The 24,539-nt window shown below is 50.8% G+C and overlaps 1 protein-coding gene across 1 annotated transcript in view; it reads right to left on the bottom strand.

Moving 5' to 3' along the window:
* Positions 1–24,539, bottom strand: part of LOC144770783 (phospholipase A2 inhibitor gamma subunit B-like) — a 91,094-nt gene that overhangs the window by 2,865 nt on the left and 63,690 nt on the right. The window contains exon 4 of the mRNA XM_078655537.1: positions 60–200. Coding sequence (XP_078511663.1) covers positions 60–200 — 141 coding nt within the window. The remainder of the gene's footprint in view (positions 1–59; positions 201–24,539) is intronic.

The raw sequence follows: 24,539 nt of genomic DNA, 5'->3' as shown, positions 1-24,539 counted from the left end.
GTGAGATGCCCCTGGACTGCAGGGCAAGCACAGGACCCAAGACGGGTCTGCCAGTTTACCTGTGGTTCGGATGCCATAGAGGGCACACATGGTCTGTATCCCGGAGCACTTCATGGTGTCTGCCGTGTAACAGTAGGTGCTGGTCACTGAGAGGCAGGTTCGGCACGTCACTCCATTCAGAGTAGTCCCAGTGGTTGGCACTAAAAAAAGAAAAAAAAAAAAAAAAGAAAGGTGTCAGGTCTCCGTGCCCAGCACTGGCTGCAAACAGAATGCGATATGCCAGCAGGCATCCGAGCCAAGGCACCAGAATTCTATAATAGTTGTAGTAAATGTTCACCGAGCTCTGGCTTGCTTGCGCCTCATTGCCTTCCAGTACTTATAGAAAAATATTTATAGTGGGAAAAGTTATCAGCATTCAGAGTGAAGTGAGACACACTGCCTGGGTTGGCTCTCTGCTGTAGTCATCCTATGCCATCCTCACCCTACCCTGGTCATGTTCCATTCCCCCGCTCCTTCCTCCCCCTCCCCCTCCCCCTACCCCTACCCCTCCCCTTGGCTTGGTATGTACCCACAACGCAAAGACAGTTGGAATTTCCGTTGTGGAGCGTGACGCTGAAGGACCAGCGGAGGCGGCAATGAACCTGTGACACTTCAGGCCATATTATCAAGAATGGCGATATCATTATCGCCACTTTAGCGGCAGCTAAAGCGGTGATAAGGGGATTGATAATATGCCCTTGTGAATTCCCACAGAAGCTCAGGTTCTGGTGTGCAGGACATGAAAACTGGGCTTCTATGGGCATTCACAAGGGCATATTATCAAGCCCCTTATTGCCGCTTTAGCCGCAGTTTCCTGCCGCTAAAGTGGCGATAATGTTATCGCCATTCTTGATAATATGGCCCACCGTCTTGAATAAAAGTCACAAGCAGCTTTTATCTTCCTTTAAGATTGGCGACGGCTTCACCCCTGTCAAGTACTTGGTGCCACAAAGTTTGTTCCATGTAATTCAGTTTAAATATCTTGTGGCCCACAAGATAGAGATGAGGAGAGCAGGGGTGGGAGTGGGGGGGATTCCCACAGGACATTTCCCATACAGGATATTATTCTCTCTGTCCAGTGAGACAGATTAGTTTCACTGCTCACTTTTGGGGAATTTGTCAACGTTATTGCCGGTTCCAGGGTTTAGGTCTAACCTTTCTGCTAAAGATATCAGTTGAAAATAAATACCAACGCACTTCTGCTGAAGGGGATTCATATCGATGCGGCTGTGAGTCTGCACAGTTTTGACAGTCCTGCCAAGCGTCACGCAACAGGTGTAACGCTCACGCATTTCAGTGCGGTGATCCGCATCACCTTACTGAAATGCATTGTCAAGCATTTTGTCACCTACCAGGCGCGCCACCAGCGGCGCCTGTGCCCCGACTCTCTGCTGCTCCAAGAGAGGTGCTGGTTGATGAGCAGAGTTCCCAAATAGTTAACCAGACTGCTCTCAGCTCTGTGGAGTGGCTGAAAGCAGCGCTACAATGTATCTCTGCACTCCAGGCAGCGGCCTGATGTATTGCCCTGGAAACAATTAATGCGGCGCCAGCGAGGCGGAGCGCGGCTTCAGAGACACTCACACACACAGGGGGGGGACGGGCTGCCCTCTCAGCAGTCGATACTGCAGCTGTCAATCACCGGTGTGGCACCAGGGGGGCCGGGTTCAATAGTCCGGATGTGCCGGCGTAGAGTGCAGTCACGTCCGGAGAAACTAGGCCGAAGCGGCGGGGGAATCTGAGAGAGTGCAGACGAGACTCTAGTCTCTCGTGACATTTCGGGGCCGCAAGAGGGGGCATGATGAACTTGTGCAATGGGCGTATGGCAGCTGGCGCTCGCAAAATAGACTGCCGCGCATTGTGTGATCCAGACGCGATAGACCCGACCCCACCGGCCTTCTTGTGAACTTGCAACATTTCAGGTACAGTTATTGCAACATTATTTATAACTATGGCAGAGCTTCCATGCAGGCAGCGGCCGCAACTTAACAAATGTCCGCACGCACATGATTGCAGCCAGTAGTGGGCTCGCTAATTGCCTTGCGCCAGTCCTGTAGCCACAGCCCGCCCTAACAGCCCCCACCACCACCATCCCTGTGTGTGGAGGACAGGGACTCTGTTAGGCCTCATCTGCCCTCCTGCCTCCAGTGACGTGTGGGCTCTTTGTTCTCCAATCCCTTGCGAGTGGCGGCACACTGACTTGGGAGAGCCAGTCTGCCTTCAGCGGACACAAATCATCTCAAGCACGCACCGGCCACTGCAGTTACCGTGACTTCACTGGGCCCTGGTAGCAACTCTAGAAAACAGCCTGCAGTGAAGCATGACACTCAAGGGCTGCACACACGCTATTCCTCTCGGTACACTGCAGAACGTGATTATCTACTGACTCAGCCTTCCCTGTCAGTCATTTCTGGTTTGGCACAGGTGAGTCAAGCAGCAAATGAAGTTGAAGTAAGTTACCACCAGCCCCTGAGACAAGTGTGTGTGTGTCTTAACACAAATTCCTGAAAGGCAGCGCGGGATCAGGAGGCTGCCTGCAGTCAGTGGGGGGCGGTCGTGTTAGTTACTCTAACACATTTCTCAGGTGACACAGGTGGATTACAGTGGCGTAACGAAACTTGAGGGGGCCCCCCTGCAAAGTACCTGGAGGGGGCCCCCCACGCTCTGGACCCATTCAGGAGCTCTCAGGTTGCAGCCAGCCACTCCTGCACAGTGCTTGCCCCCCGCACCGCTGGGTGTGCGGGGGCTATTGTTATGTCACTAGTGAGACGATAGGTTAATGAGTGGGTCTGGTGGCTCAGTGGACTAATGAGTCAACTGTAGGGGCTTGTGTTTGACCTCATAGTCACAGATTCAAATCCCAGTGGGTCCACTCAGCCTTTCATCCTTCTGGGGTCAATAAAAGGAATACCATTGAGTTGGGTAACAATAAATATCTGTTATTCAACGCCAAGATACATGTGCTATACAAATACATGTTATGTTATATGAGAGGATAAGTAAGTGAGAGGATAGATACATGGGTGGATGAAAGGATGACAGAGTAAAGGGAAATTTCAGAGGATGGATGGATGGCAGAGTAAATGGAAATCTGAGAAAGGGTGTAAGGATGGTAGAGTAAATGAAAATCTTAGAGGATGGATGGATGGATAAAATGGCCAATGGATGGAATGGTGAACGATTGAAAGTTGGATGAAATAATGAATGGATGACAGAATGTAAAGGTGAAATGATTGATAGCAGAAGGTGGATGGGAGAGTGAAAGAATGAATGAATGAATATATGCTTGGATGAAAGAGACAGAGGAGCACTTCTAGCTTGTTTTAGACTCACTTGCTGTGCTTGCTTGGTACCATCAGAGCTTTGGTTCGAAGTGATCGGATATTCTAATTTTCTGGCTACTCCGTTACACACAGGCATGTCTCTCACTCTGCATTCACCCATCCCCTCCTCTTCCCATGCATTCAGACAGACGTGCCTCTACCTCTGCATTCACACAGTCCCACACTGCCGCTGGTCTCACATGACTTACCCTCTACTTAAGCAAGCACGCCTCCCACTTTGCACTCACGTGGGCACACCACTCACCCAGTACTCACACAGGCACACCACTCACCCTGCACACACACACACACTGATATCACTCGCTCTCTGCTCACATAGGCATCCCTCACAAGGGTAGACCACTACTCACTCACAGAGGCACACCCCTCCTTGGGCACTCACATGGGCACATCCTGTCCTGTGCATTCACCAAGGTTTATCTCTCATCGTGAATTTAAAAGGGCTCAAATATCCCCTTACATTCTCCTTGGCGCCTATGCATCTACAAAAGCTTAGATGTTACCAGGCACTCACTTAGGCTCACCTATCACCATGCACTGCCACACACTCTCCTTTCACCATGCACTAACATAGGTACGCCTCTCACCATTCATCCACAGATTCTTCTCTCACATATGTACACCACTAACCCTGAAAGAACATCAGCTCACGTCTCAACAGGCGCTCCCAGAGGCACACCATGCATTCACAAGGTCTGAAGTGCATTCACAGAGGCCCACTTTTAACACTGCATTCACACGGCTCAGCTGTTACTCTGCACTCACGTGGGCTCAAAGTCAAACGTCACTCAGCGCTCGGACAAGGTACGTCATTCACCCTCTACTAAGACCGGCTCACCTCTCACGCTGGAGTCACAACTGCAGCTCTCACCGTACATCAGAGCGCCACATATCTCAATCTGCACTTGCAGTCACACTTCTCACCCTGTACTCACAGTCACATCTCTCCGAGCGCTCATGTGCGCACGCATGCCTCCACAGATGCTCCAGGTAGAAGAAAGGGTTTGAATTGTTGGCGGAGGTTTGACTTTCCACACAAAGCCGAGGCTCGGAGCAGCTGGCTTTGGTGGAAGGGAAGTATCCCCTAATAGGATTCATAGCCTGGGATTTCTTCAGACAGCGCCGCCTTTGAGACAGCTGCTTCCCAGATAGCTGCTCAGATGAAAGCATTTTTGGGACTGGCACTTGCATTCTCTATCACTCTCTGCACATTCGGCACATACGAAACAAAGGGCACATCTGCAAAGAGGGTGAACAGTTTACTTGGAGGGTGACGTTACAATGTCTAAGAAACACTGGATCAAATTGGTGCTTGTGCAGGTAAAGTAAAAAACACCCAAGTGCTAGTCATGCAAACGAACCAAACTGACGCAGTTAGTTGGTCACAGCTAAGCTTGCATTTACATTACTCCAACGTAACGAGGGAATCTACCTTATTAAAGGCAACATATTCAAGTTCTGCCATGAAAATGAATTTCTCATCTAAGTGACAAGGCGGGCATGCAGAGATAATCTTTAAACCAAGCCTCGTGAGGACTGTCGAGTCCTGGTGGTAGGACGACTTTAAAATACTCAGGCCCCAGCCGCTGCACGTGGCCTAACAAAACGTGAGAGGGCCCCCTGCAAGATGTGCCGAAGGGGCCCCTCACACTCATATCTGTAGGGGATGAGGGGGGCCGCCTCTAGTATAGGTAAGCCTGGGGGCTGCGGGGGGCCTTTGTTATGACCCTGCAACTATGTATTGGGTGGGGTCCTACAGGGCTACTAAAACCTGTCTTTCATATTCAAGTGTTGGTGCATTGAACTAAGTTCACTTCTGTCACCTGTGGGTGTGAAAACATAACTTGTAAAGCTGAATCACAGACTCAAGTTCATGCAATACTAGACAGCATGATGTAGTAAGTTACACACAGTACTCAAAGCACACAATATTAGTCTGCACAATGCACTAGATAGTACACTTCACTATATGGTATCTATAAGGTACATGGCCCCAGAATGCACAGCCCACTATATAGAACACTATATTGTTGAGAAAAATGTCAGACTGTGGGGTACGTTCAGCATTGCTGAAACTGATAATTGAATTACACACCGAGTCTTGGACCAGAGCACAGAAAAGTGAAAATGGGTCTGTAACAAAGAGGATTGAGACACCAAACTGTCTTAGACCAGGCTGCGTTCTAGCCCTTCTGTGTTCTCTCTTTATGTCTCAGATGCACCCAAAGCTTTACAAGGACCACAGCCTTTGCCTCCTTTATAAGATACATCTGTAATCCAAAGTATAAGATTACTCAGTCATTGGGGGCGCTAGAGGGTGCGCTAGCAGAATGGCCGCCGACTGGTGAGGCTCCTGCTGCCCGGAATTCTGATCCTACACTTATCCTGAAATCACTGGCCTGCCATCGCTCTAAACAGTGTTGAACTGTGGCATACAACGAGTCTGGCCCTCCGTGAAAGTTTGGAGCGAATCTAACACAGCAATCCAGAGATCCGTGCCCGTGAGCCTCAGACCGGGAGCGGCGACCGTGCTGCAGGTCCAGCTGCGGCGGGCGAGCGGCGGTAGGAAAGTCCGTGGTCTGCCACGAGGAGAGTGGGCCTGACCTCCGGAGGCGAGATCTGCCCGACGAAACACCGACCGTCGGATGCGGTACTGTCACCCTGCGCGCCAGAAGTACAGGAGGCGCTTCGGAACGGACACACTTGAAAGGCGCAATTACCCCGGCGGGCTGCAGGCTCTGTGCGTTAGCCGGGCCCCGACCGGGAATACTGAGGCCGCGCGGCTGGGCGCCTAGATGCTTGCCGGACGGGAGAGCCCCGCAGCACCCTGCACTCTACTTGGACAAACACGCAGCGCTACCTGCCCCCCCTGACTGAGTGATCTGCCTGCAGCAACATCGGCAGCAGCACTTACCGATGAGCTCCTGGGCCGCTCCTGATGTGGTGATAGGGGGCGGTGACCTAAGGAGTGGACATTGCTCCCCTGTGTGCCAACTGAAAATACACCCAGTTAACGAGCGTGCATAAGCGGTGTAGAGTGAAGACACTGCTTGAGCTGACTGACTGCACATCTCCAGGGGGTGACGCCCGTTCCATGCGCTTGTTGTAACGCACTTCCCTGCCAGCTTGATTTCCTATCTCACTGTCCAGATTACGCCAAGGGACGGCTTGAACTTACCGCTGATCCCCGCAAAGAGCTACTCCCTCCCACTGCAAGACACGGGGAAAATGCTGGGACGCTCGACCGCGCGTTGAGCCCTGTTGTGAATATCGCCCACAGGCACCGATGGTGCAAACCTGACCGGGTGCTTGTATAAACTCAGCGGACCAAGCCAGCATAACTGCCTCAACCTCACGCAGATTTGCAATGACGACGTTTTGCGCCAACAGAAGGGACACCTGAGCATTGTCTCTACGACCATTCAATCGCTAGCAATTGCACGACGATCCCCCCGCCACTAATAAACATCAGCGCAATAATCTGAGGGCGTCTGACGGCAACACCTGCGCCTGCATAGCCCTTACTGAGTGGAACAGGAGACATATCGTGAAACCTCCGGAGTTGCCTCCATAACAAGTGCGACCTACCTCTACAGACACCATGGGTAAACCTGATACCCGCCAGCCCAGACTCTCCTTTGACCAAGCGGCAAAAAAAGGCCCTAAGACGGTCCCCACTACCCAGGAGCCAAAAGACGTTGCAAGGCCAAGCACGTCTGACTCCACCGCAGAGCTAGATCTACAACAAATTCTCCAGGAGACGAGACAAGGCTTTGCTACGATTGTGGATAAAGTAGACCGCATGTCCTCCAGGATGGATGCCATTGTTCACAAGGTGGATCAGCATGAGGAGCGGTTAAAGGAGATGGAACGTCTCATCTCTGACAATGATGACGACACGGCCGCCCATGGCACACAGCTAGCGAGAATGGACAAACTCCTCCGTGTAATAGCTGCTAAGAACGAGGACTTGGAAGCCCGCGGTCGGCGTAACAACATCCGCGTTACGGGCATTCCGGAGTCCACAGACACGAGGCGCATGGAGATCTATGTTGAAAACCTACTCAGAGATTCCATTGGGCAGGAAGCTTTCTCTCCACAATTTATTGTGGAACGCGCACATTGTTCCCTTGGACCGCAGCCTAAGCCTGGAGCACCACCGCGGCCCATAATTGCACGCCTGCTGAATTATCGAGATCGTGATGCAGCCCTCTGGGCGGCACGTGCTCAACAACAACTAACCTATAAGGGGGTGCAATTCTCTATATATACGGACTTTACACCGATTGTACAAGAGGAAAGGCGCAAATTCGTAGACGTCAAAAAGAAACTACGAGCTGAGCAAATTGACTATGCATTACTCTATCCGGCGCGTTTACGTGTGACGCATCAGGGCAAACAACGCTTCTTCACTGATCCACGTAAGGTCGAGGAATACTTGCGCTCACTTAAGAAGTATCGCCATGGTGGCACGGACCGAGACAGACCTCGAAGAGATGCTGCTTCAGCTGAAGAAGACAACATTGAGTGACTCTTGATCTGACTGTATTGTAACACCGGACTCGCTGGCTGTCATTACCTATGCTGACTCTAAACTATGCGTGACCTGGGGCCACTACCTATACTACACGATAAGGTGGTCTGACTGGCAGTCCAGTGGTGGTATATTCCGGGGCCCGCTATCCTCCTCTACACGGAGTCCTAGGGACGATTAGGTTCGGAGACTAGAGAGGAGAACGGCGGTGATGCAGCTCTCTGGTAGGACCCCCAGCGGGTATTCCCCAATACTGAACTTTTTCGCTTGGGGTATGATTGCTTACTTGTTTGGGGATAGGGGATGGGGTGGGTGAGGTGTACTGGCAAGTTGGGGTTGCTTCAGTCGGAGGAGGGTGGGATTGGAAGAACTGTGAAGTTGGCTAATTGTATGATGTAGTTGACTGTTGCAGAGCTCTTGAATATCGATCGGATACTGATGCAGAGGGGTGGGAGGAGGAGGACTGTACACGAGGTGCAACTAGTACACATGAGACCTAGACTATGCTATAGCCACAATAAAGGTGACATTTGGAGGCCGTACCTACAAGTCTTTTCCTTTCCTGAGGTAACACAGCCCCCTGGTGGCAACTCACTCAATGCGATTACCTGGATGTTTCCATCACACGGGGCAGGCTACCATAACCATACAGACTACTCATGACGATTACTGACCTAAACATTCTCACGTGGAACGTGCGAGGCCTGGGAGACCCGCGGAGGCGACGCCAGGTGCTTTCTTACCTGGATCGCCACTCTATTCACATTGCCTTCCTTCAGGAGACACACTTCAGGCCCTTAGCTGTTCAGACTTTCGCCAGCAGATGGGCACTTCACACAGCATTTTCCTCATACTCCACATACGCTAGAGGTACAGCGATCCTTATAAAAAAAGGCACACCATTCACCCTAGGAGGCACCAAGTTAGATACCCAAGGGCGATACTGTATTATGTGGGGTAGACTGGGACACTTAGCGGTCACTATGGTGTGCTGTTACGGCCCAAATACGGATGACACCCAGTACTTCACAGACCTATGGGCAGCTGTTATTGGCACGGGACCACAACACTTACTCTGGGGAGGGGATTTTAACCTAACAATAGATCCACCCATTGACAGATCACATCAAGCTCCCCATCATTACACCAAAGCAAGGACAACGCTACTTGCAATGACTAAAGATCATAATTTGATAGACGCCTGGAGACACCTTCATACTGACACACACGAGGGTACGCACTTCACTGCGCAGGCGTGGTCCTGGGCACGGCTCGATTACGTTTTTATTTCCACACAATTATGCCCTGCGCTTGTCACAGCGCAACACTTACCTAGGACCTACTCGGACCATGCACCTGTAAAAATTGCACTACGTGACTCAGATTTTGGCCCCCCGAGAATGACCTGGCACCTGCAACCAACAATGCTCCTTGATACTGCATTTCAGGAAGAATTACGTGACGAAGCCTTAGACTTTTTTAAACGCAACAAAGACTCCGTCAAAGACGTGGAAACTATCTGGGATGCATTTAAGGTAACCCTAAGGGGCATCTGCATCGCCAAAGGGTCAGGGGTACTGAAAAGCATAATATCAATACTAACTAGCTTGGAGACTGAGATTAAACTCCTTGAAAGATCCCTGACTGTTAGCCCTGACGCCACAACTCTATCTCAGATCCGGGGAAAAGTGACCGAATGCGCTGACGAAGCTAATAGGGAATGCAAATTCAGAAGTAAGCACTGGGCAGCCCGCCATTATGGTGAGGGCGAGAGACCTGGGAAAGCCCTTGCTGCAATGATTAAACTAACACAACAACCTAATGTGGTATTAGAAATTGAGGGACCAGATGGTATGATATATAGAGACACTGCACAGATTCTTAACGCCTTCGTCACACACTACACTAAGCTTTACACATCCACTCGAACGGAACATCTTCAACTACAGGACTATTTAGAAGACATATCTCTAGGCTGGCTGAGTGACGCGCAGAGAGCATTCCTGAGCGCGAACTGGACGAAGTACGTGATGCTATCATGTCTATGCAATCAGGCAAAGCCACGGGCGTGGATGGGATTCCAATAGAGTTCTACAAAACCTATATTGATTTCATGGCCCCGGTGTTGCGTGAGGTCTATGAGGACGCGCTGGAGGTCGGCCATCTCCCCCCATCAATGCGTATTGGCCTCATTACATCGCTACTGAAGCCAGGGAAGCCTGCAAACAATTGTGACTCCTACAGGCCCCTATCCCTGCTGAATTGCGACGTCAAAATACTTGATAAATTGATTGCCACGCGCATCAATCTCTTACTCCCTACACTGATTCTGCCTGATCAATCAGGCTTTGTCCCTGGCAGAGCGACTTCGCATAACCTACGCACATTCTTTTCTGTGCTTAATACAGTCCATGAAGACTTACCTATGGCGGCTGTATTCCTTGACGCTACTAATGACAAGGCGTTGAGATGCAACCAACGACAAATACTGATATCACTGTACGCAGATGATATCACATTATATGTGCGTGACCCCTGCCAGAATTTGAACCCCATTCTTAGGGAGTTTATCCGCTTTGGTAGACTCTCCGGCATCCAGATCAACTTGGGCAAGTCATGCATCTTCCCCCTCACGACGTCCACAACGAACTTTGCACTTGACTACCCTATAACTTGGTGTGACGGGGATTTCAAATACTTGGGAATCTGGATAGCAAAGGACAGAGACGAACTCTTGCGAGCTAACTATGGCACGACCATTTCCCGTATTATCGATCATGTCACGAGATGGATCACCCTGCTCCTGTCTATGGCAGGCAGAGTGTCGTTGATAAAAATGGCGATATTGCCGCAGCTACTTTATTTGTTCTTGAATATCCCCTGTTACCCCGGTAGTTTTTTTTCCAACAACTTAAGTCAATCAATCAATCAATCAATAAATCATAACACTTGTATAGCGTGCTACTCACCCGGGGGGGTCTCAAGGCGCTTGGGGGAAGGGGTCCGCTACTGCTCGAACAGCCAGGTCTTGAGTTGTCTCCTGAAGGCGAGATGATCCTGGGTCAGTCGAAGGTGGATGGGGAGGGAGTTTGTTTTGGCCGCCAGGTAGGAGAAGGATCTGCCTCCGGCGGTGGCTCTTCGGATGCGTGGAACGGCGGCGAGGGCGTGGTTGGTCGATCGTAGCTGGCGGGTGGGAGTGTAGAAGGTCAGGCGGTCATTGAGGTACTTGGGGCCCAGGTCATGGAGGGACTTGTGTGCGTGGGTGAGGAGCCTGAACGTGATCCTCTTGTTGACGGGGAGCCAGTGTAGGTCCCTCAGGTGGCCGGAGATGTGGCAGCATCGGGGGATGTCCAGGATGAGTCGGGTGGAGGTGTTCTGGATGCGTTGGAGTCTTCTCTGTAGCTTGGCTGTGGTTCCGGCGTAGAGGGTATTTCCGTAGTCCAGTCGGCTGGTGACGAGTGCCTGTGTGACCGTTTTCCTGGTTTCGGTCGGGATCCATCAGAAGATCTTGCGGAGCATGCGAAGGGTGTGAAAGCATGATGAGGAAACGGCGTTGACTTGTCTGGTCATCGAGAGGGAGGAGTCCAGGATGAAGCCCAGGTTGCATGCGTGGTCTGTTGGCTTGGGAGCGGTGCCCAGTCGGAGCTTATTCGACTGGTGTGGGGTGGCAAAGTGCCTCGCTTCAAATGGGACATGCTCATTAGACCCTACAATAGGGGTGGCTTTGGGATTCTAGATTTTGAATTATACTACTATGCGGCTCAAGCCCATTATGCCTATTTCTGGATGAAACAGCCTCGATATATGCCACAGGTTGCAGCGGAGCACTGGCTGATGCACCCCATTCCAATAGAGGGTGCACTATATGCTCCTCCCGAAGGTAGGGATAAAACGCCCACGACAGTAATGAGCACGGTCCACGCTTGGGATCGGCTGGCAAATCTGCTACATTTCGATATGCTATACTCGCCTTTGCTTCCTCTCGTCTACCACCTGGATATGCCATTGCTGCAGGAAACACTATTTTGCAAACTGCTCGAACGAATAAACATCACAACATGGGGAGATTTGTACCATGCCGGGATGTTTCGCACTGTAGACCATTTCTATGAAGGGAAACAGCCGTCACCCCTTGACACCTTCTTGTACATTAGACTCCGCCAAGGACTGAAAGCGCTTACCCCGGCCTTTCCTCACGAGTCCCAAGCTTTCGTGCCACTACAACGCATTCTTCAAGATGACACTGCCAAAAAACTAGTGTCGACAATCTATAATACTGTTCATACACTTGACACCTCCGCTTGCGTCTAAAGCAAAATGGGAGCAAGAATTGGGGGTCACACTTCTAGATAAGCAATGGGAATTCTGCCTACAACAAACAGAGCGTGTATCATCAAGCAGTAGATTCAGAATCATACACTACAAATTCCTACATAGATTGTACTATACACCAGCACGAATGCACAGATTTGGTCTGCGCGCTGATGACAGCTGCGACAGATGTCGTGCCCCAGGGGCTGACTTCTTGCATCTAGCATGGGACTGTAAGGATGTGCAGGCCTACTGGCGTCAGGTGTTCGCAGCGATATCTGAGATAATCAATACTGAGACAGAACCCTCCCCCATTCTGGCTCTCTTGGGTTACGTGGAACAGGTACAGGCTATATATCGCAAATTTGTCACCTTAGCTTTCCTTGTGGCTAAGAGGAGGGTGGCGTGCAAATGGGGCAGGGGCAGGACCCCCAAATTCAAGGACTGGTTGTGCGATCTTACATATTGTAAAGACCAAATTATTACATATTCGGAGCTGTTACCAGTCTCCTCCAGGCCGGCTGATATTTGGGCCCCATTGCATTGTTACCTCCTAGAGAGAGCTGATACCTCTGACACAGAGCCACCACATTAGCCATACCCGGGAAGTACTTTCACAATATGACGCCACACGCGCCCAAAAGTGACACGTCGCGTGAGATGGGAATGTGATGCCAAAGTGTGTGATGCCACATTAGCGTGGCCTGGGGGGTGTTGCTGCGTTGTGGGCAATGATAAGTACTGTTTACTTTGTTATCTCCACGCTTCCATCCTTCTACATTGTATTTATCTGAATTTCCTAGCCTTGCCCTGAACATGTGAGGAATGTTTATTTTTCTATACATGATGTCATTGTGTATAGCTAAAGATGTTACAAGACTGTTAGGAGGCCCAGAGATACGCTTCAATGTTCATTGACTTATAATGATGATGATGATATTCATCTACTGCATTATCTGATATATGGCTACATGGACTACTGTTAATTATATGCTGAAATGTGTACATGTGATTGCACTTCTTTGCTGTATCGTTAATAAAACCCAAAAATAAAGTTTAAAAAAAAAAGATTACTCAGTCATTTTGGATCTCACACCTATAGGCTTACAGCGGTTACTGGACACTTTCTCCATTGATTGCAAAGAAAATCATTTAAGAATAAACATAGCCAAACTAATATCATGGTGTTCCAGAAAAAGAAATATTAAGAATACCAAACTCCGATGATTTGGAAAGAGGGACTACTTATGTTTAGTTGGGAGTGACCTGTTTTTGGATGCTGACTGCAGAATTATGTGTGCTAATTCAATGGCACATGACCTGGGACACTTAGGAAGTTGTTTCACAAATAGAAGATAGACCTATTAAAAGAATCACTAACGATGAAAGCGGTCAGCTTGCTATTGTCTGAGAGTGAAATACTGAATGCAAAAGATGTCAAAAGAGTTCAAGCTGCTGAGTTGTCCATCTGGAAGAAATGAGTTGGTCTACCACATCGGTCCCCAAGATGTGTTAAACTGGACCTGGGGCTGGTTAATATCATTCATAAGAGCTACATACCACTACGACATTACTGGTGAAGCTTTCAAACTGCAGAAATAGATTCCTTCCAAGATTCACCAAAATGTTCTGTGGACAATTCAAGTGAGATACAATCATCTAAAAATATATTCAAATCAAACCTTTGTTTGGATGTTCTGCACATTCATCTGGTTGGTTATTGGTTATCTGCGGATTGGGAGGCTCTCTGTAAAGCTTGATTAGTCATTTTTATGTTACTTATTGCTATATTTGAATGTAAAACTGAAACGAATGAGGTAGACTAATGCCCGGATAGTGGTAACAAGTGTGGAAATGACAAAATAATTCTGAAATACTATCATAACATTTTCCTCGTTACCCCGCATAAGTTGCCTTTACTGGCCACATAATTTAGGTCAACCCTGCCGGATAGTACGGCCATTCCCTGCCGCATAGTCCGGCCATTCCCTGCCGCATAACTCCGGAAGCCCTGGTTTTCTGGCAAGCCTCCACCACTTCTGAAACACAGGGTTAATTTCTCAAGGGAGTATTTTTGTATTATATTTCATTATCTCACTGCTGTTTCGTAATTCATGAATATTTGCGTCGTACACATATAAGCTATCAAAAATAGGAGTGTACGGAGAGCTCCCATCTGAACCATCCCAAAGTGACTACATAAAAGAAACAAAAGCCAGGTAATTATTAACCTGCTGCAGTTCGAGGAGCTGTCACATGAGCGAGGTATGCGGCCACGCATTTTAATAAAAAAACGACCAGTTTCCCACTGCATACTTAAGTACAAGGCGTATTATTTTCAGAGGGTCATCATCATCACAACGATGACAGATTGGGAACTACAACCGTCGGAAATGACTTGAGCTGGAGGTGGAGTTTACTCACTGAATAAATACCCCTGTCATGTCTAGGCACACAGACACCCCCTCCCCAGGCCTTATCCACAGTTAGATCACATATGTCATTTTGGGGAAGGGGAAGGGCTTACATGGCCCTCCTTTGACCTTCACGTGTACTCTGCTGTATACTGGCCTTTCGTTTTGCACAAAACCTGGAGCTGCCTGCACACCCAGACACATACCTCATAAGATAGGCTCTTCATCATGTAGTCAGTACCTTTGCAGGCCAGTACTCTCGGCAGCAGTTAGGTGTTCACAGCGGTAACAACCAAGGCCAAAGAAATCAGCCAGCTGAGTGACAAGCTATGACACTGCGCCCGCCACGCAGAGACAGCTCAACAATTCATGCCCCCTCCTCTGCGTCCTCACTTATTTGCACCCTTGTACAGGGCCCCTAGGCCTACGTCACCATTAGTGCCAATATCGGCCCATACCCCAAACCGCTCACAACAATTTCCCAAATAACAGACACCACACAATGTTTTTGTTGGAGAAAGTTGTTGCAGCTTTATTTGCATAAACATTATGCCAACACGTTGGGTTATCTTACGGGCGATCCAGGGTCAGGGCGCCCCTCGCGACCTGCCCACCTGATGAGCCATAAACCCCCCTGTGGTGTTAACTGCGGGGGCTTTGTCAATATTGGGGGGGGAAGGTCTAACCAACCCCCCGGCAGACCTCCAGTCCACCCCTTACTCACGCCCCTCCCCCTCGGGGGGAGGAGCGTTGCAGGCAACCCCCGGTTTCTCAGGTCCACAACTGCCCGAAGGACTAACGGGGCGCTGTCACTCCTCCAGGATCCCACCGAGGATCTCCCTGGGGAGAATTGGCTCTCGCACCCTTACTGTGCTCCTGTAGAGGGTACCCCTCTGTACCTTCCAGCGTTGGATCGCCCTGTAACTCCGCCATGGTTCTGGGTGTGACCGCCGCCGCCCAAGAGCCCCCCCACCTTCTAGTGATCTTTTAATTACCCTGCTGCTACCAGTGCTTCCGCTAAATCTAGCAGGAAGAGGGCCATCCCCACTTCTGATAGGTGTATACCATCTTCGTCAAAGCACCCTGTGCATTTTGCATGTAGCAACCCCTGTCTAATGAAACCAATTCCACGTTGCTCAGTGAATTTGCACATATCGCTGTTGACCCGCATGCGAGAGGTCTCCATCGCCTCCCCTGTCCTTGCGCCCCGCCAATAAAGCCCCGGGGTAATTTCGGACCACCATAACTCACAGGTCCCCAGCAAGTTGCTCAATTCGCACAAAGTGCTCCTCATCATGTGCAGCAGGCTCCTGCGCCCCAGGCAGGTGTTTTACACATCGTTCATTATGTACACCAACCAAATTCTTCAAACACTGCAAACATGATTACACCGACTCCGGGTCGCACAACAACGGCACATCAAAAATCGCGGTCAGTGCCTAAACCTGCCTCTTAAGGACGTATGTAATTATTGTAGCAACTTGACTCAACGCCCCGCTTGTTTTATGTGTTTTACTGGCAAGCCTGCCTGGAAAGCCGTGGTTGCTGTCCCTATTCCAAAGGAGTGGCTGCAAAAGCGCTTGCCCTGGACCTTGTTGTCTGCGAATACCAAACACCTCCACTATGCGCTGTACTTGGTATTTGGTCAAAGGGTCCCATCAGCATGCTTCCTGAGGCCCCTTGCCAGGTGGGGGGCGCAGCACCAGAGATCTCGCAACTAGGCGCACTGAGCAGTACTTGCCACTTCCAACCTGTTTAACAATATAACTTTTCTTGCCCTTTCCTGGTCCGTTTTAGATCTCCTCAACCTTAGAGTCAGGACCTCACCCGACAGAACAGCACCCGTCTGTTCAAGGCTACTCCTGGTGTGTCCTGTTTGGAACTCGCCACTAGCTCCCCATTCTCAATGAACCACAGAAAGCCAGCGCAAAAGTTGCTGAAAAGAGAGCAGCCTCAAAAGCGGTGTGAGTGGCCCTCTAGACCAAGTGACCTACAGCCTGTTTCTTCAGAGGCCTCCCTAAGCTCAAGCAAAGACATGTCCTTTCCTCCTCTGGACAGCTGTGCTGCCCAGCAACCAAAATCCCATATCAGTTAAGCCGCTCCACAGGACTGTGAACTGATCAGAAATGTCCCTGAACCTCTCAAGTATCACTGGAAACTGTGCTCTGGAGATGTCCCTATTCGTGCTCCATCCCCTCCAATTCAGCACTATCAAGGCCAATCGCACCCTCCTGGGAATGGCTCACTCACGCCCCCTGCACACAGAAAGGCCTATTTATGTGTAGCCCATAACCTTGCATTTAATCCCGACAGTGTATCAGGATTCTGTTGAAACTAGTTTGCTTGACTGCCGAGTGCACATTGCTCTGACCCGGATATCATTATTCTCGAATCCGTTTCCGGCTGCCGAGCTGCTGACCTTGCCCGCCCCAACCCTGGGCGTACTAAAAGAGGCTATACTGCTATCCACATAAGCAGCTGCTGTTGCTAATGATGGTCCCATACCGAACTGGTAAACTAGATGCTGTACTACATCATTTACACAAGGTTCAGCACCCCTTGGCCCATCACATCAACTTCCAAACCCAGGAGCAAGCCTGAGCTGGCTACCCCAGGTCCATGCTGCACACGCCTTCCTCTAAGGAGCTCTACCCAATGGAACATACGTCCCAACAGAACTGACCCATTTGTATCCCACAGCAGTGTGTCCAGAGAAGCGAACCAGGCCCCCTTAAGGCTAAAAGGATGCCCTGGTCCGAAGGCAACTGTCCCTCATGATCTTGGTGGGCCGTAACCGCGCATAGGGAAGTCCACACTTGACAATACCGTTGCCCCTGCCCACCTGGACAGGCCCTCTCCCCCGCTGTGTGCAACCCTATAGTGTGACACAAGTACTGACCTTCAAATAAGTTCTGTAGAAGACCCCTGGGCAACCCACCAATGAAAACCATACCAGTCTTCTGCCCATCTACCCTTGTGGTTACCCCTCCTGTCACCTATGAGCTGCGGCCAACAGTTGCATAATGTACTTAAGCACAACTGGGGCTGATGTGTAAGGGGGGCATGGTAAATGCACAACCGCCACGCATAACACTGCTTCTACTTTCCCCTACAAGAAGTCAGAAACCAGGTTGTCCCTTGCCTACCAAGAGCACTTAACCCAGGAACAGCATTCAGGCTCTGAGCCCGGAGCACCCCTGGCCATTCCTGCTTCCATTCCCACCTGTCCTACTCAGAGTGGTGCCTGTGTACATGATCCGCTTGTCCTGAAATTAGAAAACAGGTTACACTCCACTCCTGGGCGTGCTGACCCAGAACCCCACATTCCCTTATTGCACATGGGATGCATGATATGCCCAGATACACCAGTTGTTTAAAAGACAACACATTTCATTTTTGTCACAGGGAATGCCTGATTTGCCCACACTCTGCCAATGCCTAAAGAGAGAACACCCCAATTACTGGCCAGTAAAACAACAAATTGCCCAGCCGCATCAGTTGTTTTTACAAGAGATAACATCCAATTATTGCAGAGGGGCTACCTACTATGCACACTTCAGGTGGACCCCCATGTGAGTAGGGCGGTTCTCCAGCGCGGTTCCTGCATTTGGGAAATCAAACATCCATTAGAATCCCGCCCCCCCCTCCTTATAGCAATATGGATTCTCTGCAATGAGACAGGGCCATCAATGCCCCCCACGCCACTGAGGCCTAGCTTGTTTGTCAGTTACGAGAACTAGTTTGCCCACAATACATTATCGTAAGGAGTTGGGTGGGGCACATACTTGCGTACCCCCAGCGCCTGATGCAGAAGTGTAGAGTCTAAAAACTTAAGTCAATATTCACTTGCTAAGTCTGATAATGACCATTGCACTTGGAGTGTGTGATTTAGAGTCACTTCTGACCTCGTCCCCTTACAATTCTTCTCAGAAACACCTCCTCCTCCCAGGCCTTCAAACTGACCTCAAAGTTCACCTCCTTCAAAGACACCTCCAAATTTACTTCATGCCCTCTTAATATGGAAAAATTCTATTCTCCTTGACTACGGAAGTGTCTTCCCAGTGTGTTCTTGTGGTTGGAGAGTCTGCCAATTATTGCAGTATCATCCTGCTACCTGTGTCAGGTACTCTATTGTAACAAGCACACGTCACTCTCCTCATGTAACACAATGTATGCTAATCCTTATAATGTCTTTGCTTCCAGTACATGCACAAGTGCCACCATTGACTGCATAACGATTGTTCTTGTGTTTGAGTGTCTGCACTTTATTGCACTAATTTACCTCTACTTGTACATTGTACGTAATTGAAATTTGCACACGTCACTTTTTCCACCTGCAATGCACTGTTTGCTACCTCTTGAATTGTTTGCTCACGTATGTCACTTTGCTTCCTGTAGCTTAGCGTTTGCTTGTGTAATGTGTTCATAATCGTGCTCTCCTGTATCAGTTCTGTTCCCATTGTGAAGCACTCTGACACCTTCGGATACAGTCCGCGCTAATAAAGGCATAAATAAGCGTGAGTACATAATTTTGAACTGCAGCTGGATGCGGAGCGTCAAGCAAGCCTCGAACCCGGTTCCCTTGCATCAACAGAAATTGTGCACATCAAGGAACACAAGCGGGTCACTACTGCTCTGCCACCAAAATTGCCGGAGCAGCCAGCTTGGCTCACTCAACCGCCCCCCCCCCCCACGAGCCACGACATCCCCAGAGTGCTGGAATGCCACCGCCGCTGTTAGCTGCGAGATGCCGGCCCCGAGAATAGAGCAGCTCCCAGTACCGGAACAGGACAGATGACACACGTGTGGCCGGAAGGGGGGGTCGAGATGACCAATACAGGGACAACAGGCATAACTACCGCCAAACACAATGCACCCGAAGAGACGAGCCTCCCCGTACCCGCTGCACCTCCCACGCACTTGATATCAAGGCAGGCCCCAACGCTGCCATGGCGGGATCACGGCATTCAGGACAAGCTGCTGAGAGCAAAAGAACTCGCATCGAGCACGACGTGCTACGCTCCTCCCGGGCCCCGCTCACCTGGCAGGAAACAAACCATGGACCCCATAATTGCTGTTCACAATGGCCATCCCAACCAGAAAGTGGGCCCATGCCAGCCCCACAATTCAAACCCAAGCCTCCGGCCTGCCGCGACGCTCCAATCCCAGCCCCCGGGAGCAGAGGAGGTAATCGCCCCGCCTGCGAGTTCCAAACCCATCGATAAACATAGCGGGGCGCAGTGAACACGCTACCTGAACAGAAATTCGTGCCCCTCGGAGAAGTACCAGCGGGCCAAAACATAGTATAGGATAACGTGCCCAACAAGGGAACCAGCGGGCGGTTGCGGTGAGCGCGCTACGTGCGGACCTTGAATGGGTTAAATGAAAAATCTACGACAACGTAAAAGGCATTCTCCTTCCAGAATCGGCATGCGAGAAAAACATAAACCTACTATTCTGCCCCCACGCATCTGAGAAAAGAAACCGCCATTAAAACCCTGCGTAGCAGTCTCTACTACAAACTAGCGGTAATATCCGCAAAATGTCTTCTAACAGCTGCCTCCAACACGCACGGTGTCCTTTTCGGGCGCTCCCAATACATTGGGCACCAATTAAAACCACTTGTGGCACTTAGGGGAAAAGGGGGGGTGCGTATCCTCATACATGGGGCGCCATTTTGTCCAATGCTCGTGGCCCCGTGGGGAGGGTGCTCGGGCACGCGGGCGCTATGTTCGCCTTCTACCAGACTTCTGACACATCAGCAGGTCACCCTTAGCGACCACCTGTTGCTTTTTCAGCTGGCCAAGCTGCAACAAGCTGTGTCTGTTGTGAAGCGCTTGGATGCAATATGGAAAGATTGTGTAATAAAACGCATATATGCCTGTCACCCACTCTCTCAATTCGACATAAATGAATTATAGGGAATTCAATACCATATGATGTGGGAAAAACACACAAATATAAAGCGACTAAGGCCACGACCGGACTGCGTGCCCATAAATCAACATCCTACATTCATAATGGTAAATGAGGAGGGGGAGCCGCTTCCAACGAGGGTATGACCCCTCAGCCCGAGAGGACTGCTAATTCGTCTCAGAGGAGAAGGCAGAACCACTTTCCCCCTCAGAAGTTTCCAAATACTGGAATTGCAGTAATCTCCTGTCTGTCACCCGCCCCCAGACCTGCCGTAATCACAGTGAGCGGAGCAGCGATCTCTCACAAGACGCAGCAAATTGGCCATAGTAGCCACATTTCATGAGGCTTCGATGGGGGGGGAAGAGCAACAAACCTCTGCCTCACGGGAAAGGCACAACGTGATCCGCGGAAACAAAGGACACCGCCACAATGCCACAGAGGTCCGCAATCAAACAGGTGACTGGTACGGCCCCGCACCCGCCAACACACCCAGGGCACACTAAACACCTTCTCACACAGGCTAGAAACAGTGGCTACCCCCACCAGAATGAATCCCCGGCCGAACCCCGCACTCCAGGCACGCATCAACCCTCGCAAAACGCTGGTACCTACCCACAGTGGTTGGTCAGCCACCGCATGCGGTCAGGTGCCCCTACACCAAGGCTGGCTCGGCCGGGGGCCGCATGGCTGCAGAGCAGCCAACCATCCCCTCAAAAGCCTCCGAACGGAACTAGCCACAAAGGGGGGCGGGGGAGCCACTTGGCGCTCGCCGCCCTCTCCCCCACGCAACCACAAGTCACCCTGCGCATCGGGGCCCATGAACCGTCCGATGGGGGGGGGGTGTTGAACAGCCTGTGCGCACTGCCCCCCTCCCTGCAAAATCAATAGCGGACTGCACCAACCGTCCCCGGAGCCCTCGAACCGGCATTGCCGATGTAGGTCTCTTTGAGAGAAGCCAAGCAACGCGTGCCTCCCCCCCACCTACCCCACATCACCATGCCGCTGCCTGGAAGGAAAAGGCTGGGGAGGGGGCCCCGCGGCGCTTTCTCCCCCCCAACAACAACCTGCCTGCAAGAGTCAAGGAAGCCGCACCGGACGGCAAGGAGCCTCCGATCCAACCCTACCCCTTCTCCCAAAATCGAACAACCAGGAGAAGGGGCCGCTGTCCTCAGCACGCCTGGCGGTGTCCCCCCACAGAGTGGCCGCAGCCACAACAATGGCCGTGCCCAACACAATGCTCTCGGAGGTGGGGTGGGGGGGGGCACAAGGCACTCACCGCCAGAACAGACAGCTCCAAGGGGGCAAACGTCTAAAACAGCATCCGGGCAGCACCGCTCATCAGAGTCAAGGGAGGAGAGGGTCCGTCCCCGCGGCCGGTCAGGGGTCAAAGGGGGCACCAGGCCCACGACCCCAGGCCATATACCTTCGGCCCTGACCCCTCCCCGCCGGAAGTGACATCACTGGGGACCCTCCGAGTCCCGAACACTAGACCGCTCTTTGGGGTCTGTGCCATCCTGTGGCACTAAGGGTGGCCGCCCTCGTAGGTGGCCCCCTTCGGTGGCCCGGGGAAGCCTGTCATACTTGCAAGTCGGCAAAACATTAAATAATGCCAGGCGGCCGCACAGGGAAAGACGATCCTTCTCACTGTCTCTGGGTCTTCGGATGCCTCACTGGTCATGTGCACACTTAATTGCAATGCGCATGACACTGGTCACGTCACCAGCCTGACACTCTCTCTATGCCTCACACTGAAGAGAGCGCTGCGCAGACGCAGAGACAACTGCGCATTTAATGAAATAAAGAGCCCAGAGGCCCTGCCGGCGCACCGATGATTAATGCAGAGGCCGGTGCGGGGCCCGGGCGTGCACAGCACACCTTAATTAATGAAGACGGTGGCGTGCCATGCTCGCAATATTTAATTAATGAGGACGGAGGCCGCGTGCGCACCATTTAGGCTTGCAGGCTCCACTAAGAATCAGGGGGCCCCCGGAGCACGGGGCCCCCCGGACGGAAGAAGCGTGCGCACCATTTAGGCCTGCTGGCTCCACTAAGAGTGAGGGCCCCCCAGAGCACAGGGGCCCCCGCGCAACGCGAGGGCTGCGGGGGCCTGTGTTACGCCCCTGGTGGATTAGACCGTGTGCAACTGCTCATGTTGTTGGGACCTCCCATTCCAGCACATGGCTGAACTCGGAGTACAATGGGCATAAAATGGATTGGAATACGGCCCGAGTAATTTACCTGTGGCTGAGATTATTTAAATCCGGCGGTACAGACATAACATCTCCCTCTATGGCCGCCGCCCCAGAGCCTGGCAGAGCATTTCCTCTCACCGCCCACATTGTGGAAGTGCTTCTATGAGCCCCAGAATCCACCACAGCTCTTCTTTCTCTGGGGATCACACCCTGGCAGAATAGTTTATCTCTCTCCAAGAGACCATGACAGAGCCGCTCTTCTCACTGCCAGGCCAGGTCACTTTCAGGTGTGCTCCAAACTGTAGGGTTCTAGGCCTGGCTGTTTCCATTGGGAAAGCACCAAGGCTGATATGTAATTAGCTGGACTCTTTGTAGCGTGGGGAAGCAAGGATGGACTGGAACAAGGTCCCAGTAATTGCCAGTAGTTGAGATCAATTCAAGCATTCTCCACTCATCTTTTTGTTCTGCTCTGATACTGGCATTACCTCTCCCCTCAATGCCCCCACAGCCTGGCAGAGCTTCTCTTCTTTTTGCCCAGACACTGGCAGTGCTCCGCAGACAGCCAGGATGGATATATTTTTTTCAGGATGTGAAAATGAAATGTTAGAGGAAATGAAATGCAAACTGTTATTTTGTTGAGCATTAAGAGACTCAAATATGAAGGCTAAGGGAATAAGCATCATTTTTCTCTGGGAGCTGAACATTGTTACCATGCCTGAGCCCAGATGTGAATTTGGTTTAATGAGAGCCTGTTCGAAAATGTTTGTAGCAATGAGTTCTTGTTGAAATACTTACCAGGTCTGCCAAGAGGTGGAAGGGAACCGAATATAAGGGGAGTCTCATAAGGTAAAGGGAGGTGCGTGGTGGAGGGAAGACATCTGAATGATGGAAGGAAAGAGTCTGTTCCAAACACAGGGTAAGGTGGCAGAAACATGGCAGAGGCTCTACGGAGGCTATTTGTAGGCTTGAGGGAAGTCCAGCATTGAGTTGTGGAGACCATATTGTTATTTACCTGATTGAACAGTATATACAATCAGGATATAAGGGCACTAGGTTAGTGAAGTGTCCTTGCAGCCGTTTAAAGATCTTTTTATAGTTTCTCGTTGCTCAAATAGGTATAATTTCTGATATTTATGTTTCCTTCGTCTTCATTGATTGATTTTGCTTGCGAGAAAGTGTCTCTCAGTGGTTGAAATGTCACTCATAATTACACTGACATTATGAAAATGTCACACAAAGCAATCTGAAACCTTGGCAGCTATGTTTTGACAGAGTTTATTTTCACCGGCGGGCATTTGCAAGTGAAAGGCACTTACTCAACTGCCATCGTGTGAGGTTTTGTTCACCCCTTTTCCGCCTGCTGACACCGCCGTGCTCTCTGCCGCTGTGTCAAGCAGAAGGCCATGGTGGGACCGGTGCGGGCCTGGAGGCCTTACAAAGAGATCTCGCGGGGTGTTGGCGGATTCTAGTGAGGCTGCGCCTAGTCAAAGTTCAAGGGGCCTCTCACGCTGACAGGCACAGCTCTGTTAAAGGCGCATACTGGTTGTGCTTTTGGCTTCTTTGTTGTGCTACTGCAGAGGTGTAGCACCGCCACGCTGACAGGCACAGCTTATGTTTTGAGCCGGTCAAGCACTTCTTATCCATTGAAGTGCTATGGGGGTGATGGCAGCACCACCACGCTGACAGGCACAGCTTGTGCATTAAGCCTGTCACGCTGATGGCCATAGCTTCTCAATAGTGCTTTTCTGTTCTGAGTTAAACGTTCCATAAGGGACATGGTCAAGACTGATTT

Source organism: Lissotriton helveticus, chromosome 7 (genome assembly GCF_964261635.1).
Source record: "Lissotriton helveticus chromosome 7, aLisHel1.1, whole genome shotgun sequence".
Taxonomy (NCBI): Eukaryota; Metazoa; Chordata; class Amphibia; order Caudata; family Salamandridae; genus Lissotriton; species Lissotriton helveticus.
This window is presented reverse-complemented; position numbering and strand designations above follow the sequence as displayed.